The 17,605-nt window shown below is 41.5% G+C and overlaps 1 protein-coding gene and 1 long non-coding RNA gene across 6 annotated transcripts in view; one reads left to right on the top strand and one right to left on the bottom strand.

Moving 5' to 3' along the window:
- Nucleotides 1-11,106, bottom strand: part of Clec2gl1 (C-type lectin domain family 2, member G like 1) — a 35,933-nt gene extending 24,827 nt beyond the window's left edge. For 4 of the 5 annotated variants that reach the window (XR_015685830.1, XR_015685831.1, XM_087659357.1 and 1 more), the window contains exon 1: nucleotides 10,911-11,002. Coding sequence is in view for 2 of the 5 variants with exons in the window: in XM_087659358.1 (XP_087515484.1) it covers nucleotides 10,911-10,995 (85 nt within the window). In the remaining 3 variants the exon portion in view is untranslated. Of the gene's footprint in view, nucleotides 1-10,910 lie in introns of all 5 variants that reach the window. The other variant, NM_001402575.1, reaches the window with a different exon arrangement.
- The window catches only part of LOC147995087 (uncharacterized), a 35,490-nt gene that overhangs the window by 6,093 nt on the left and 11,792 nt on the right, over nucleotides 1-17,605 (top strand). The window lies entirely within an intron of this gene.

The following is a 17,605-nucleotide window of genomic DNA, read 5'->3' as shown; positions in this document are numbered from 1 at the left end:
GAAATAATCGGAAGTGTGAAACACTGTATGATTTGACAAAGCAAACAGCTTTTAATTTTAAAGCAAGTGTTTATTTATTTGCACATGGCATCTCACTGTGTAGCTATGCTGGCCTCAGACTCACTGGATGAGTAAATCTCTGAGGGATACAGCACTAATGTCACACTGGGGGATCAGCATTTATTGACAAGGCAGAGTAAATGGTTAGAACTGTTTACAGAAACTAGAAACTGGAGATTCTTGGTAAAAACATTAAAATGCAGTGTCCAGGTTGAAACAAGATGTGAGTGCAGAGAAATCAGCATTTGAATAAGCCCAGGGTAAACTTTACAGAGAACACAAAACCTTATGCCTACACAAGCTAGTCTTGGAGGCAAAATGGTTCCTCAACACCTCATGCTCTATAGTGGCCCTCCTAAGTGTGAATGAAAGGAGGACATAACTGTTTAAGGCATGGTTGAGGGGAGGTTTTTATAGTAGAGCAAGAATAAGTATAACCAGAGGCCTCTGGAAGGATCAAGAGCAAGAAGAAAAAGTAGATTCAACAAGGCCATAAGACATGGGGAGAGTGTATGAGAGAAATAAAGAAAAAAGGTGTCTTCCCTGAGGTTTTAAACTAGAACTGACCAGTTGTTATTAAATAAAAGTTTAGATTTGTGATTCTTTTAGCATTTTGATAAGATTACATTTTAAGATCAGTAATAAATAACTGATCCTTTCTTTGTAACTGCAAATTAATGGCTGCCAGTAAGAGAAACTGACTGAGAAAATTACCTTGCTTACGTATACTTTGTTAATCTATAACAAATAAGTTCTTTAACGTATGTGTAATATTGGGACATAGTAAAAACAGATTTTTAAAACTGATGTACTAAGAATGGAGGTAAAGACATGACTGCTCATACATTTTCTATTTGGAGCATGCTTAGACAGGCCCTAGTAAGTGAGAAGGAACACCTGTCCACACCAGAGCCTGCTGCCCCATCCTCATGAGAGAGCTCCCTTGTTGTCACCTTGCTAAATAATCTAAACATAAAGTTTTTCCTTTAGTAAAGTCTCCTAACATGGCTCAGGGGAACAAACAGAGGAGTTAGAGAGTGATAAATTAACTCAAGATGAAATTGACCCCTTAAAGAGGAGTTGGCAAGTGTTGTGCTGGTCACAGGCCATCTCCCAGGGCCTCTGGAAAAATGTAAAGACTACCAAAGACAACTGTAGGATTTGCTGCTGTCCTGTGTCAGACTCAACAGCAGGGTGAACCATTTGGCTGTTTTCTCATTGTTATGAGAAATTGGACATTATTGGTCATTGTGTGACTATGCAGAAATGTTGAGTGTCCCACTACCATGCACACTCTTCTCACTAGAGTTATTTATGTAGGTAGGGATACTTATTCTCATGGAGTGTGTGTGTGTTTGTGTGTGTGTGTGTGTGTGTGTGTGTGTGTGTGTGTGTGTGTGCACGAGCGCCCCCGCGAGATTCTCTGTATGTGTCAGCTTTATGTTTTCTCCAACTCCACATCCTCGCTTTCAGAATTCAGTCTTCAACAAATATGGCCTTACTGTGAGGTTTGAGGAGGTAACCAAGGACCATGACAGTAGTCTATGATGTTTTTGAGACCTCTGTGGTCTCCATGAGTATCAATTCATAGGGGAAAATCCTATCCTTTGCACCTCAATTTCCAATGAATAACATATTTCTTCTAGGAACAATATTGCCCATCCGTGCAAACCTTTCCTATTCTAACTCCTTTTTAAAGGAGTTATATTTTGAAATTAACTTATTAAAAAAGTGGCTTTTGATAGGCATTTTCAACATGTCCTTAGTTTTGGTTCATCTACCCTCTCCCTTTACTCTTCCTCAGTCCACTCAGCCCTAGGCCACAGAATTCATCCTTTTTCTCTAACATGACTTTCGTTTTTACTATTCCTTTACTTATATTGTTTAACAGGATTGTGAGACTGTAGACTTCATAGGGCTTTCCATACCACCAGGCTTTGGTTTAGTCCCCAGCACTCCCCCATACCAGCACTTAGCATTTTGTCAGCTCCACCCAAGAGTTACCTGGCAACAGCCTGGTATGCCTGACTCATTATAAAATGGGCTGCTAACCCCTCCTCTCTCTCTTGCTCTCTTGCCCTCTTGCCCCTTCTCTGTCCCCCCTCTCTCCCCATTCCCTTGCTCACAGCTGGCCTCTCCTCCTCTACTCTCTCTGCCTTTATCTGACTCTACTACCCTCTTAACTTCCCTCACCAAACCCTGAATAAACTCTTTTCTATACAATAACACTGTGTGACCCTCTACCCCCTTACCTGACTACACCTCTACCAAAACATGTAACCTCTCTGTTTATCTTTTTATAAACACAACATCCAAAAGTGACTTCCTTCACTGTGCCATTTCCCTCTATCCTAAACCTTTTAACCACCAACATTCTAACTCTCAGCTATTGTTTTATCTATAACCTTCTAACCCCTTCTCTTCATGAAGCCCCCTTCCTAGTTTCCTGGCTCCTATTATGCCCCATGTTAAATGCATTCAACAAGAGATTTCAAGCTAGGATCTGCATGAGAGAATATACAGTGTTTGTCTTTCTGGACCTCGGTCACAACACTAACTAAAATATTTTCTAGTTCCATCAATTTACTTGAAATTTTCATGACTTCATTTTTCTTTACAATTGATAGATGTTCCATTTGTTTGTGTACCACATTTTCCTTATCCATTCAACTTTTAAAGACCATAAAATCTGGTTCTATTTCTAGCTACTGTGAATGGAAGAGCTAGCTATTAATTTGGGTGTACAGGTTTCTATGAAGCAAAATATGAAAAAAAAAAAAACTGTTGAGGAAAAACCAGGGATGATACAGTTTAGTCATGTCACAGTTTTACATCCAGTGGGTTGTGAAACATTCCATTTCTATCCCAAAGTAGCTGCTTTACCCTATTAACTGTGTGTTGCCTGTAGTTTTATAATCACAATAGGACTTTTTTCCAGGACTGTGCTTCTAGACCCTTCCTACTCCCTTCCCTTCTACTTGGCTTGGGTCCTGGATCAGCTGCCTCCAGCCCAAACCTGTCCTCTCTCTCTCTCTCTCTACCAGCCTCTGCCCCTGGAGGGGTCACTTTACCAACCCACTCCAGAGAGCCTTGAATCCATGGATAAAAGACACCCTGATAGCTTAGCTGCCTGATTTGCCTGTTAGCCCAATTCCTTGGGCTACAATTCCTCTTGCCTGGAAATGTATTCCCCTGCCAAACAACCACAAGAACATTCCTTCTGCCCCCTCAGTCCTGAATAATACCTCTGGCAACCTGCCCATAGTGACTTTGGGCCCTGGCTGTCAGAAGGTTGTATGTGGTTGCTGCCTGAGAGAAAATGTTCTGTCCTTCCTTGTGTCTCTTTTCTTCCTAGGGTAAGAGAAAGTGGCTGAGAAAATTACCTTGCTTACTTATACTTTGTTAATCTACAACGAGTAAGTTGCTTAGTTACAAATGTGTGTAGATTCTTGGGAATAATTTGCTTTACATTTGTTTTCCATCCATTACATGCAATCAGACTGGATATGTGAGGGCATTGGGGAACATGTTTTTACCTATGTCCTCATGGTAATTGTTCACTTACGGAAAAAGAGAATGTAACTACATTGTGGTTTTTATACTGCTTGAAATATTTTCTTGGGATTTGCAAGCTGTGGGAGAATGAAAAAAGTTGTTGGAGCTTTGCTCCATCCCCCAAATGTGTATATATGAATATATATAAAGATGTTGGAGCTCATTCCAGCTTGCTTCATCGACAAAGGTTGTATGTGTGTGCCTGCTTTACATAGTGACGGACAACACATGCCCTCCTTGAACAGTTGAACACAAGGTCTGAGATGGTCTTCCCTATCTGACACCTGGATCCTGGACTCAAGGAGTCATGTTTAATGAAAAAGAAAGGGAGGTTTTTACTTTAAAAGAAAGACAGAGAGGACATTTCAGATGAGGCTAGGAGTCTCACGCCAGGGTGTCTTTGACCTAGACTGCTGAGTCAGGTTACTAAGGCTGAGGAATCATTATTGTGTGATTGTGTGCTCTATTTTCATTCAGTGTGGGACAAACTGAAGCTCAGAATAGAAAAATACTTACTGACATTATTCAGTGTATACTTAAGAAAAGAGGAATTAACGTAAATACTGGTGAGTTTGAAGATTTTTCTCTGTTTTATATAGTAACCCTAGGTACCCTCGTCAAAGATTAGGTATAGAAACATGGGACATAGTAAAAATAGATTTCTAAAACTCTTGTACTAAAAATGGAGGTAAAGACATGGCTGCTGGTACATTTTCTATTTGGAGCATGCTTAGACAGGCCCTAGTGAGGGACAAGGAGCCCATGTCCACTCCAGAGCCTTCTGCCCCATCCTCATAAGAGAGCTCCCTTGTTGTCACCTTGCTAAATAATCTAAACAGAATGTTTTTCCTTTACTAAAGTCTCCTGACAGAGCTCAAGGGAACAAATAGGGGAATTAGAGATTGATAAATTAACTCAAGATGAAATTGAGCCCTTAAACAGGAGTTGGCAAGTGCTGTGCTGGACATAGGCCATCTCCCAGGGCCTCTGGTAAAATGTCAGGACTACTAAAGGCATATGGAGGATTTACTGCTGTCCTGTGTCAGACTCAACAGCAGGGTGAATCATTTGGCTGTTTTCCCACTGTTATGAGAAATTGGTCATTGAAAATCTCTAAATGACTCTCAAAAACTTCTTGGAGATGTCAACTTGTTTCACCCCTTCTTTAAAATATCTACAGCTGATTGCAATAATTACAATTTCTGAGAGAATTAAAGGTAAGTCATTTGATCTACATTCTGATACTATATATTCAGATATTTATCTGATTTATTTCCCCATATTGAAACAGCTCCTCTTGACTTCTAGCTGTTCAACTATTCTAGTCTTACTTTCTTACAAGGGTTGTTACAATCTTTGTTCTCTGTGGAACACATCTGAGCTCACACTATGCTTCCTGATCCTACACATGAGGAAAACTGTATGGTTGATTCCCTGGCAAAAGTTGTTGTTTTCTTTATGGAGGCTGCTCAGAAGAGCCATGCATTTACTACTTCACCTACACAGTGCTGTCTGGGGCTTCAGTATCAGCTTCCCCTGAACACTGCCAGTGTGACCCTGCACAACTGCTGAGTGTCCCCCTTCCATGCACACTCTCCTCAGGAGAGTCATTTATGTACATAAGGATACCTATTCTCATGGAGTGTGTGTGTTTGTGTGTCTGTGTGTTTTTGTGTCTGTGTGTGTGTGTGTGCCTGAGTGTGTGTGTGTGTGTGTGTGTGTCTGTGTGTCTGTGTGTCTGTGTGTCTGTGTGTTTCTGTGTATGTGTCAGCTCTATGTTTTCTCCAACTCCACATCCTTGCTTTGGGCAGCTGAATACACTGCAGGAGCCAGTCTTCAACAAACAGGGCCCTTCTGTGAGATATATGGATGTAATCAAGGACCATGACAGTAGTCTCTGTTTTCGAGACTTCTGTGGTCTCCTTGAGCAGCAATTCATAGGGTGGTATCCTACCTTTTGCAACTCAATTTCCAATTAATAACCCATTTCTTCTGGGAGTAACATTGTCCATCCATACAAACCTTTTCTAACTCCTTTTCAAAGGAATTATATTTTGAAATTAACTTATTAAAAAATGGCTTTTCATAGACATTCACATGTGTCCTTAGTTTTGGTTCATCTATCCTTTCCCTTTACTCTTCCCTAGTCCACTCAGCCCTAGGCCACAGAATTCATCCTTTTTCTCTAACATCACTTACATTTTTACTATCCCTTCAGATATGTTGTTTAATAGGATTGTGAGACTGTAGACTTTCATGTGGCTTTCCATACCACCCTGCTTTGGATTAGTCCCCAGCACTCCCCCTTACCCATACTTAGCATTTTGTCAGCTCCACCCAAGTGTTACCTGGCAACAGCTAGTTATGCCTGACTCATAATAAAATGAACTGCTTACCCCTCACCCCCCCCTCTTCCCTTCTTGCTCCCTCTCTGTCCTCTCTCCCTCCCTCCTCTCTCCCCATTCCCTTCCCACCTCTCTCTCCACTTGCTCACAGCTGGACTCTACTCCTCTACCCTCTCTGCCTTTATCTGACTCTACTACCCTCTTAACTCTCCTACCCAAACTCTAAATAAACTCTATTCTATACTATACCACTGTGTGACTGGTCCCTCAGGGGTAAGGGATGACTCAGCATAGGCTGGCTCAGGTACCCTCTTCCTCCATTCCTGACTACACCTCCGCCAAACATGTACCCCCTCTGTTTATCTTTTTATAAACACAACACCCATATGTGACTTCCTCCATTGTCCCATGTCCCTCTATCCTAAGCCATTTAACCACCAACATTCTAACTCTCTGCTGTTTTTTTTCCTTTTCTTTTTTTCGGAGCTGGGGACCGAACCCAGGGCCTTGCGCTTGCCAGACAAGCGCTCTACCACTGAGCTAAATCCCCAACCCCTCTGCTGTTGTTTTATCTATAATCTTCTAACCTCTTCTCTTCATAAAGCCCCCTTTCTCGTTTCCTGGCTCCTACTTGTGCCCCAAGCTAAACGCATTAAGCAAGAGATTTCAAGCATGGATCTGCATGAGAGAATATACAGTCTTTGTCTTCTGGACCTCGGGCACAACACTAACTACAATGTTTTCTAATTCCATCTATTTACTTGAAAATTTCATGGCTTCATTTTTCTTTACAGATGAGTGATGTTCCATTTGTTTGTGTACCATGTTTTCCTTTTCCATTCAACTTTTAAAGACTATCATACATGGTTCCATTTCTAACTACTGTGAATGGAATAGCTAGCTACTAATTTGAGTGTACAGCTTTCTGAGTAGTAAAATAAAAAAAAAATCTGTTGAGTATAAACTAGGGTTAATATACCTTAGTCATGTGGTAGTGTTACCTCCAGTGGTTTGTGAAACCTTCAGTTTCAATCCCAAAATAGCTGCTACACCCTATTAACTGTGTGTTGCCTGTAGCTTTATAATCACAATATGACTTTTTTCCAGGACTGTGCTACCAGACCCTCCCTGTTCCCTTCTTTTCTACTTGGCTTGACTCCTGGATCAGCTGCCTCTACTCCTAACCTCCCCCTCTCTCTTGATCTTGGAGGGGTTCCATTACCAGCCCACTCCAGACAGCTTTGAATCAGTGGATAAAAGACACCCTGACCGCTTTGCTGCCTTAACTCGCCTGTTAGCCCAATTCCTAGGCTCAAATATCTCATGCCTGGAAATGTATACCCTTACCAAACAATCACTCCATCTCTTCTTCTGCCCCATCAGCCCTGCCTAATACCTCTGGCAACCCATCAATAGTGGTGCCATGGGCCCTGACTGCCAGAAGATCTTACATGTTTGCCGCACATTCCTCATTCCAAAGCCTGGCAGAAAAAGGGCCTATCCTTCCTTGTGTCTTCCTTTTCTTCCTAGGGCCTGGAATTCCCACCTTCTACCCAGCAATTGACTTCCAGCCTTCTTTACTGACAAATCAAGAACCAATTATGAGAGCCTCCCCTTACAACTGTGTGTTTAAGATAACCTCTTTTGTTAGGAAGCCTGTGATGTACCTTTAATTGTTGGACCCTCCAGGGTCCCCTCAGTGTTTACCCCTGCTGAGCCTTGCTGATGCATGTGAATGCCTTTGTTCTTTAGAAAGGAACATCCTGGCCAAGCTGGGAGAAGGAGAGCCAAGGTGCCATTAGCAAGGATTAACTTGAGAATATTGGAGGAGGTGGATTAGCCACGTGGAGGTTAGGAAGTGACCCAACCTTTGAGCTATTTAAGGCATATAAAAATATAAAGGCTATATGTATGTATCTGTCATTTGGGAACTCAGAACATTGGAGCAGGTATCAAGGAGACTGCCGCCACCAGAATCGATTTGAATAACAATCAATTGGGTACAGCTATAGTAACCAAAAGAAAATATTACAGGCAGCAGGAATATCCCCACTCCAACTCTCACTGAGAAAGAGCCAGGCAAGGATGTCTGCTCAACATTCTGGTGTGACTCTTGGGGTCCTAGCTGGGACTATCGAGCAAGGAAAGGAATAACAGTCCAACTTCAGAGATAAGAATATTGATAGCCAGACAACATGGTTACATCTACATATAGAGTTCTAAAGAGTCTATTAATTGGCTACAAAGCTAAAGAATGAGTTTGCAATACTGTAGGAAACAATCCCAATGAATGAAATCATTTGCATGTTTGAACACTAGCAATTGTCAAAGGGAAACTCATGTGTAAAGATAGCACCTCTCACAGAACTGTCAAGCAAGCAATTACACCCCCAATAAAACATATTCACATTCAATCTGGGAACAATAACAAGTGCTCTTAACCTCTGTACCCATTCCTCCATCCCTACCACTGTGTTTTAAAGCTCTCAGTACATTTTAGGTACAATTTCTTTTAAGAGAAGAAAAACGCTGCCTGTCCATTGTTTATCTTCTTAATTGGTTTTCAGGGAACAGAGCAGAAACTTCTCATTCCACTGAAACCAGTGTATTTTTCTGGTGTGTCGGTAAAGATTTGGATATTGGAAGCAAAATTCATTGCCTGAGACAAGCTCTCACTAATAAAGATTTTCTTCCTTCATGTATATTTAGGTTTATAACCTTCTGTGTTTGTATTTGTTATCCATTTCAATTCAATTATTGTACAGACTATCAACTGTGAGTCTTCACCACAGAATCAATAGTTCCAGGACCATATTCAGAAGAGATGTCATTTTTCTCTACCTAAGATCTGTCCACATGGACATTCTACAGTACAGACACACACACATAAACACAAACACACATATCCTATACAAAATGCACACACATTATGAACACATAAATTTTTTTAAATAATCCACAAAATGATGAAATGATACGTGTGCAGGAAAAATTGCATAAATATGATTAATATTACCAGGCTTTGGAACAAACACAAGAAAAACAGTTTAGCATTTTGTTAAAATGAGATCCCTCTTACCACACGCCCTATCTTCCAACACACATTTCCAGAATATGAAATGCCTGTGTTTATATTTAAAATCTGCAAGTGTTTCATGTGGCCCATACATACACAGCCACCCAATTAGACAAGATGGATGAAGCAAAGAAGTGCAGGCCGACAGGAACCGGATGTAGATCTCTCCTGACAGACACAGCCAGAATACAGCAAATACATAGGCGAATGCCAGCAGCAAACCACTGAAATGAGAACTGGGCTCCCGTTGAAGGAATCAGAGAAAGGACTAGAAGAGCTTGAAGGGGCTCGAGACCCCATATGAACAACAATGCCCAGCAACCAGAGCTTCCAGGGACTAAGCCACTACCCAAAGAGTATACATGGACTGACCCTGGGCTCCAACCTCATAGGTAGCAATAAATAGCCTTGTAAGATCACCAGTGGAAGGGGAAGCCCTTGGTCCTGCTAAGACTGAACCCCCAGTGAACGTGATTGTTGGGGGAAGGGCGGTAATGGGGGGAGGATGGGGAGGGGAACACCCATAACGAAGGGGAGGGGGAGGGGTTAGGGGGATGTTGACCGGGAAAGGGAATAACATTCGAAATGTAAATAAGAAATACTCAAGTTAATAAAGAAAAAAAGGAAAAAAAATCTGGAAGTGTTTATGAATTAAGTCATATGTCACAACTCAGATGCTCCCAACCTTGTCCCAAAGTAAACCAAAATGAGTCAGTTTAGGAAGAAATGATTGGAAAGGAAACACTAACTAGACCTCATGCTTGGCCCTGCCCATTTATTGCTCTGGCTAAATACTCCTCAGCCTGCTGTCCTCAGAAATCCCTAAGTTAGAGCTTGCTAGACAGTGTAAGTATCTCCTAAAGCATTTTGCAGAAAAAGCAGTTTCTCTTGGGCCAGGAAGATGGCTCAGGGGGTAAACGTGCTTGCTTTTCAAACAATACCACCATCACCACCAAAACTCAGAGCAACAAAACCCACCTAGACCCCTTACACTTTATTTGGAGAATCTGATCACAGAGCAGCTATTTTCTGCTGAGAAATTCTAACTGCCATTCACATGCTCTCTTTAAGGAACTGAAAACAATTCTCTTCTTGCATGCAGTTTGAAGCATTTCAGGAAGTTATCCATCCTCGAGCAAGGGGCTTTATACGATTATCTAGGAGGTTTTTTTTTCTTTACTTTTAGACAAATTCGTTAAAACTTAATACATATTTTTAGTCATCACAATAGCACTCCATCACAATGTAAGTGAGATAGTAATTGATTTAACAGAGGCCTCCAAGCACTTATACAGAGACAGGCCTGCCCAGGTTAACTGGCAGGAGTTTCTGCTCTTCGGTGAGACCATGGTGAGACCACGGTAACACTCTGAAAGGAAAGGGTTAGTAATTTTCCACCAGCCTCAGAGTGCCAAACAGCTGCTGCCATTGAGGAAGTAATGTGCCAATATTATCTGACTAGGGCTTCTGGAATATTTACCAGACACCAAGTAGCCCTTTCTCCGAGGAAGAGCTGTCCCAACCTTATCTAACAGTAGTCCCAGGATTGTAGATCAAAGACCCAGACCCTGCCAGAGTCCACAGCAACCTAAAGGACAGTTGAGCCCACCAATGCTTATATGCCCACTCACCATCCCTGTAACTTGCTCTTTATAAACTGTATAAAAACTGTACTAATGGAAAGCCCAGTCCCCTCTCCCCCCAATGTAGGCTGACTCCAGTGTACTGGAACAATAATAAGCTTCTTGCTTTTGCATCAATCTTTCCAGTCTCATGTCCCATTTACAGAAGTCTCCCAGTAGTTAAGACTCAGGTAGAGTCTTACAACTCCTCTCTGCATTTCTAGTTTGTTTCAAGTAGCATTAAAGATATACCTGTTTCTCCCTCTTCTAGGAAGTCTGTGGTAGTGACTTCTGTCTTCATCAATCTCATAGAATCTTCATCCCGGGAGGATCTCATCTCAACTGCAAATGAAACCGGACAGGGAGTTTTGTCTAATCCTGGGCGTTTCCAGACAAGGCCATTTAAGGAAGTTCAAACTTGTTCACTTTGTGACTTGTTTATTCTTACTTTTCAGCAGGACACCCACTCACACAGAACAGGAAGCAGTTTTTTGTTTTTGAAGGGGGGGGTGGTTGTTTTGTATTGAGAAACAGGAACACTAGATAGGACAGGAGATGGAGACACTGGGTGTGGTATACTGTAAATGAAATAATCAGAACTGTGAAACACTATATGATTTGACAAAGCAAACAGTTTTTAATTTTAAAGCAGGTGTTTATTTATTTAGACATGGGATCTCACTGTGGAGCTGTGCTGGCCTCAAACTCACTGGATGAGTAAATCTCTGAGGGATACAGCACTAATGTCACACTGGGGGATCAGCATTTATGGACAAGCAGAGTAAAAGGTTAGAACTGTTTACAGAAACTAAAAACCGGAGATTCTTGGTAAAAACATTACAATGCAGTGTCCAGGTTGAAACAAGATGTGAGTGCAGAGAAATCAGCATTTGAATAAGCCCAGGGTAAACTTTACAGAGAACACAAAACCTTATGCCTACACAAGCTTGTCCTGGAGGCAAAATGGTTCCTCACACCCCATGCTCTATAGTGGCCCTCCTAAGGGTGAATGAAAGGAGGACATGACTGCTGAAGGCAGGGTTGAGGGGAGGTTTTTATAGTAGAGCAAGAATAAATATAACCAGAGGCCTCTGGAAGGATCAAGATCAAGAAGAAAAGGTAGATTCAACAAGGCCATAAGACATGGGGAAAATGTATGAGAGAAATAAAGAAAAAAGATGTCTACCCTGAGGTTTTAAACTATTAAATAAAAGTTTAGATCTGTGATTCTTTTAAGATTTTGATAAGATTACATTTTAAGATCAGTAATAAATAACTGATTCCTTCTTTGTAACTGCAAATTAATGGCTCCCAGTAAGAGAAACTGACTGAGAAAATTACCTTGCTTACATATACTTTGTTAATCTATAACAAGTAAGTTCTTTAGTGACAAATGTATGTGTAATCTTGGGAATAGTTTGCTTTACAGTTGTTTTTCACCTATGACATGCAATCAGTCTGGATATGTGAGGGATTTGGGGAACATGTCTTTACCTATATGCACATGGTAATTTTTCACTTGGTGAAAAAGAGAATGTAACAATATTGGGGTATTTATACTGCTTGATATACTTTCCTAGGATTTGCAAGCTGTGGGAGAATGACAAAAGTTGTTGGAGCTTTGCTCCATCCCCCAAATACGGGTATATGAATATATGTAAAATTGTAGGAGCTTGTTCAGGCTTCCTTCATACACCAAGTGTGCACATGTGTGCCTCCTTTACATAGTCACTGACTACACATGTCATCCTAGAGGAGTTGAACCCACTGTCTGAGCTGGTCTTCCCTATCTGACACCTGGGTCAGGGACTTAAGGAGGCATGTTTAATGAAAAGGAAAGGGAGGTTGTTACTTTAAAAGAAAAGAGAGAAAGCATTTCAGATGAGGATAGGAGTCTCATTCCAGGGTGTCTTTGACCTAGACTGTTGAGTCAGGTTACTAAGGGTGAGGAATCATTATTGTGTGATTGTGTGCTATATTTTCACTCAGTGTAGGACAAACTGAAGCTAAGAACAGAAAATACTTACTGATACTATTCAGCATATACTTAAGAAAAGAGGAATTAACATAAATACTGGTGAGTTTGAAGATTTTCTCTGTTTTATACAGAAAATCACTACAAGCACTCTCCCCAATGATTAGATGTAGAAACATGGGACATAGTAAAAATAGATTTTTAAAACTGATGTACTAAGAATGGAGGTAAAGACATGACTGCTCACACATTTTCTATTTGGAGCATGCTTAGACAGGCCCTAGTAACTGAAAAGGAACACCTTACCACACCAGAGCCTGCTGCCCCATCCTCATGAGAGAGCTACCTCGTTGTCACCTTGCTAAATAATCTAAACACAAAGTTTTTCCTTTAGTAAAGTCTCCTAACATGGCTCAGGGTAACAAACAGAGGAGTTAGAGAGTGATAAATTAACTCAAGATGAAATTGACCCTTAAAGAGGAGTTGGCAAGTGTTGTGCTAGTCACAGGCCATCTCCCAGGGCCTCTGGAAAAATGTAAAGACTACCAAAGTCAACTGTAGGATTTGCTGCTGTCCTGTGTCAGACTCAACAGCAGGGTAAAACATTTGGCTGTTTTCCCATTGTTATGAGAAATTGGTCATTGTGTGACTATGCAGAAATGTTGAGTGTCCCACTTCCATGCACACTCTCCTCACTAGAGTTATTTATGTAGGTAGGGATACTTATTCTCATGGAGTGTGTGTGTGTGTGTGTGTGTGTGTGTGTGTGTGTGTGTGCGCGCTCGCACGAGATTCTCTGTATGTGTCAGCTTTATGTTTTCTCCAACTCCACATCCTCGCTTTCAGAATTCAGTCTTCAACAAATATGGCCTTACTGTGAGGATTGAGGAGGTAACCAAGGACCATGACAGTAGTCTATGATGTTTTTGAGACCTCTGTGTTCTCCATGAATATCAATTCATAGGGGAAAATCCTATGCTTTGCACCTCAATTTCCAATGAATAACATATTGCTTCTAGGAACAACATTGCCCATCCGTGCAAACCTTTCCTATTCTAACTCCTTTTTAAAGGAGTTATATTTTGAAATTAGCTTATTAAAAAGAGGCTTTTGATAGGCATTTTCAACATGTCCTTAGTTTTGGTTCATCTACCCTCTCCCTTTACTCTTCCCCATTCAACTCAGCCCTAGGCCACAGAATTCATCCTTTTTCTCTAACATGACTTTCGTTTTTACTATTCCTTTACTTATATTGTTTAACAGGATTGTGAGACTGTAGACTTCATGGGTCTTTCCATACCACCAGGCTTTGGATTAGTCCCCAGCACTCCCCCATACCAGCACTTAGCATTTTGTCAGCTCCACCCAAGAGTTACCTGGCAACAGCCTGGTATGCCTGACTCATTATAAAATGGGCTGCTCACCCCTCCTCTCTCTCTCTTGCTCTCTTGCCCTCTTGCTCCTTCTCTGTCCCCTCTCCTCTCCCCTCTCTCTCCCCATTCCCTTCCCAATCTCTCTCTACTTGCTCACAGCTGGCCTCTCCTCCTCTACTCTCTCTGCCTTTATCTGACTCTACTACCCTCTTAACTTCCCTCACTAAACAAACCCTGAATAAACTCTTTTCTATACAATACCACTCTGTGACTGGTCACTCAGGGGGAAGGTATGCCTTATCATGGGCTGTCTCAGGCACCCTCTTACACCATAACTGACTACACCTCCACCAAAACATGTACCCTCTCTGTTTATCTTTTTATAAACACAACATCCAAAGGTGACTTCCTTCACTGTCCCATGTCCCTCTATCCTACGCCTTTTAACCACCAACGTTCTCACTCTCAGCTATTGTTTTATCTATAATCTTCTAACCCTTTCATTTCACAAAGCCCCCTTCCTAGAGTCCTGGCTCCTATTATGCCCCATGTTAAATGCATCAACAAGTGATTTCAAGCTAGGATCTGCATGAGAGAATACAGTGTTTGTCTTTCTGGACCTCGGACACAACACTAACTACAATATTTTCTAGTTCCATCCATTTACTTGAAATTTTCATGTCTTCATTTTTCTTTACAATTGATAGATGTTCCATTTGTTTGTGTACCACATTTTCCTTATCCATTCAACTTTTAAAGACCATAAAAGCTTGTTCCATTTCTAACTACGGTGAATGGAAGAGCTAGCTAATAATTTCGGTTTACAGGTTTCTATGAAGCAAACTATAAAAAAAAAAAGTGTTGAGTAAAAACCAGGGATGATACAGTTTAGCCATGTCATATCACAGTTTTACATCCAGTGGGTTGTGAAACATTCCATTTCTATCCCAAAGTAGCTGCTTTACCCTATTAACTGTGTGTTGCCTGTAGTTTTATAATCACGATAGGACTTTTTTCCAGGACTGTGCTTCCAGACCCTATCTGCTCCCTTCCTTTCTACTTGGCTTGGCTCCAGGATCAACTGCCTCCAGCCCAAACCTGTCCTCTCTCTCTCTCTCTCTCTCTCTCTCTCTCTCTCTCTCTCTCTCTCTCTCTCTCTACCAGCCTCTGCCCCTGGAGGGGTCACTTTACCAGCCCACTCCAGAGTGCCTTGAATCCATGGATGAAAGACACTCTGATAGCTTGGCTGCCCTAATTTGCCTCTTGGCCCAATTCCTTGGGCTACAATTCCTCTTGCCTGGAAATGTATTCCCCTGCCAAACAACCACAAGAACATTCCTTCTGCCCCCTCAGTCCTGAATAATACCTCTGGCAACCTGCCCATAGTGACTTTGGGCCCTGGCTGTCAGAAGGTTGTATGTGGTTGCTGCCTGAGAGAAAATGTCCTGTCCTTCCTTGTGTCTCTTTTCTTCCTAGGGTAAGAGAAAGTGGCTGAGAAAATTACCTTGCTTACTTATACTTTGTTAATCTACAACGAGTAAGTTGCTTAGTTACAAATGTGTGTGTATTCTTGGGAATAATTTGCTTTGCATTTGTTTTCCATCCATTACACGCAATCAGACTGGATGTGTGAGGGCATTGGAGTACATGTTTTTACCTATGTCCTCATGGTAATTGTTCACTTAGGGAAAAAGAGAATGTAACTATATTGTGGTTTTTATACTGCTTGAAATATTATCCTGGGATTTGCAAGCAGGGAGAGAATGAATAAAGTTGTTGGAGCTTTGTTCCATCCCACAAATGTATACATATGAATATAGATAAAGCTGTTGGAGCTCGTTCCAGCCTGCTTCATCAACGAAGGTTGTATGTGTGTGCCTGCTTTACATAGAGACTGACAACACGTGCCCTCCTTGAACAGTTAAACACACTGTCTGAGCTGGTCTTCCACCTGGATCCTGGACTCAAGGAGTCATGTTTAATGAAAAAGAAAGGGAGGTTGTTATTTTAAAAGAAAGAGAGAGAGGATATTTCAGATGTGGATTTGAGTCTCATGTCAGGGTGCCTTCGACACCTAGAATGCTGAGTCAGGTGAGTAAGGGTGAGGAATCATTATTGGGTGATTGTGTGCTATATTTTCTCTCAGTGTGGGACAAAGGGAAACTAAGGACAGACAAATACTTATTGATAGCATTCAGCATGTACTTCAAAAGAGGAATTAAGGTAAATACTGGTGAGGTTAAGGATTTTCTCTGTTTTATAGAGACAGTCACCCCAGGTACCCTGGCCAGGGATTAGATGTAGAAGCATGGGACATATTAAAAATAGATTTTTAACACTGATGTACTAAGAATGGAGGTAAAGACATGACTGCTCGTACATTTTCTATTTGGAGCATGCTTAAACAGGACATAGAAGGAAAAAGGAGCCCAGGTCCACTCCAGAGCTTTCTGCCCAGATCCTGGTGAGAGAGCTCCCTTGTTGTCACCTTGCTAAATAATCTAAACAGAAAGTTTTTCCTTTAGTAAAGTCTCCTGACATGGCTCATGGGAACAAAGAGAGGAGGTGGAGAGTGATAAATTAAGTCAAGATGAAATTGACCCCTTAAAGAGGAGTTGGCAAGTCCTCTGCTGGACATAAGCCATCTCCCAGGGCCTCTGGAAAATGTAAAGTCTACTGAAGGCATATGGAGGATTTGCTGCTGTCCTGTGTCAGTCTCAACAGCAGGGTGAATCATTTGGCTGTTTTCCCATTGTTATGAGAAATTGGTCATTGGAAATCTCTAAATGACTTTGAAAACTTCTTAGAGAGGTCACATTTGTTTCACCCTTTGAAATTTCTACAGCTGATTGCAATCATTACTGTTTCTGAGAGGCTTAAAGGTAAGCCTTTTGATTAATATACTGATACTATATATTCAGATATTTATCTGATTTATTTCCCCATATTGAAACAGCTCCTCTTGCCTTCTAGCTGTTCAACTATTCTAGCCCTACTTTTGAGTTACAAGGGTTGTTACAATCTTTGTTCTCTGTGGAACACATCTGAGCTCACACTATGCTTCCTGATCCTACACATGAGGAAAACTGTATGGTTGATTCCCTGGCAAAAGTTGTTGCTTTCCTGATGGAGGCTGATCAGAAGAGTCATGCATTTACTACTTCACCTAAACAGTGCTGTCTGGGGCTTCAGTATCACCTTCCCCTGAACACTGCCAGTGTGACCATGCAGAACTGTTGAGTGTCCCCCTTCCATGCACACTCTCCTCAGGAGAGTCATTTATGTACTTAAGGATACTTAATCTCATGAAGTTTGACTGTGTGTGTGTGTGCGTGTGTGTGTGTGTGTGTGTGTGTGTGTGTGTGTGTGTGTGTGTGTGTGTTTCTGTGTATATGTCAGCTTTATGTTTTCTCCAATTCCACAAACTCTCTTTGGGCAGCTGAATACACTGCAGGAGCCAGTCTTCAACAAATAGGGCCTTACTTGGCCTTTGGGGAGGTAACCAAGGACCATGAAAGTAGTCTATGTTGTTTTTCAGACCTCTGGGCTCTCCATAAGTATTAATTCAAAGGGGGATATCATATCTTTTGCACCTCAAT

Source organism: Rattus norvegicus, chromosome 4 (assembly GCF_021556685.1).
Source record: "Rattus norvegicus strain SHRSP/BbbUtx chromosome 4, alternate assembly SHRSP_T2T, whole genome shotgun sequence".
Taxonomy (NCBI): domain Eukaryota; kingdom Metazoa; phylum Chordata; class Mammalia; order Rodentia; family Muridae; genus Rattus; species Rattus norvegicus.
Note: the sequence above shows the minus strand (reverse complement) of the source record. Positions and strands in the feature narration are given on the sequence as shown.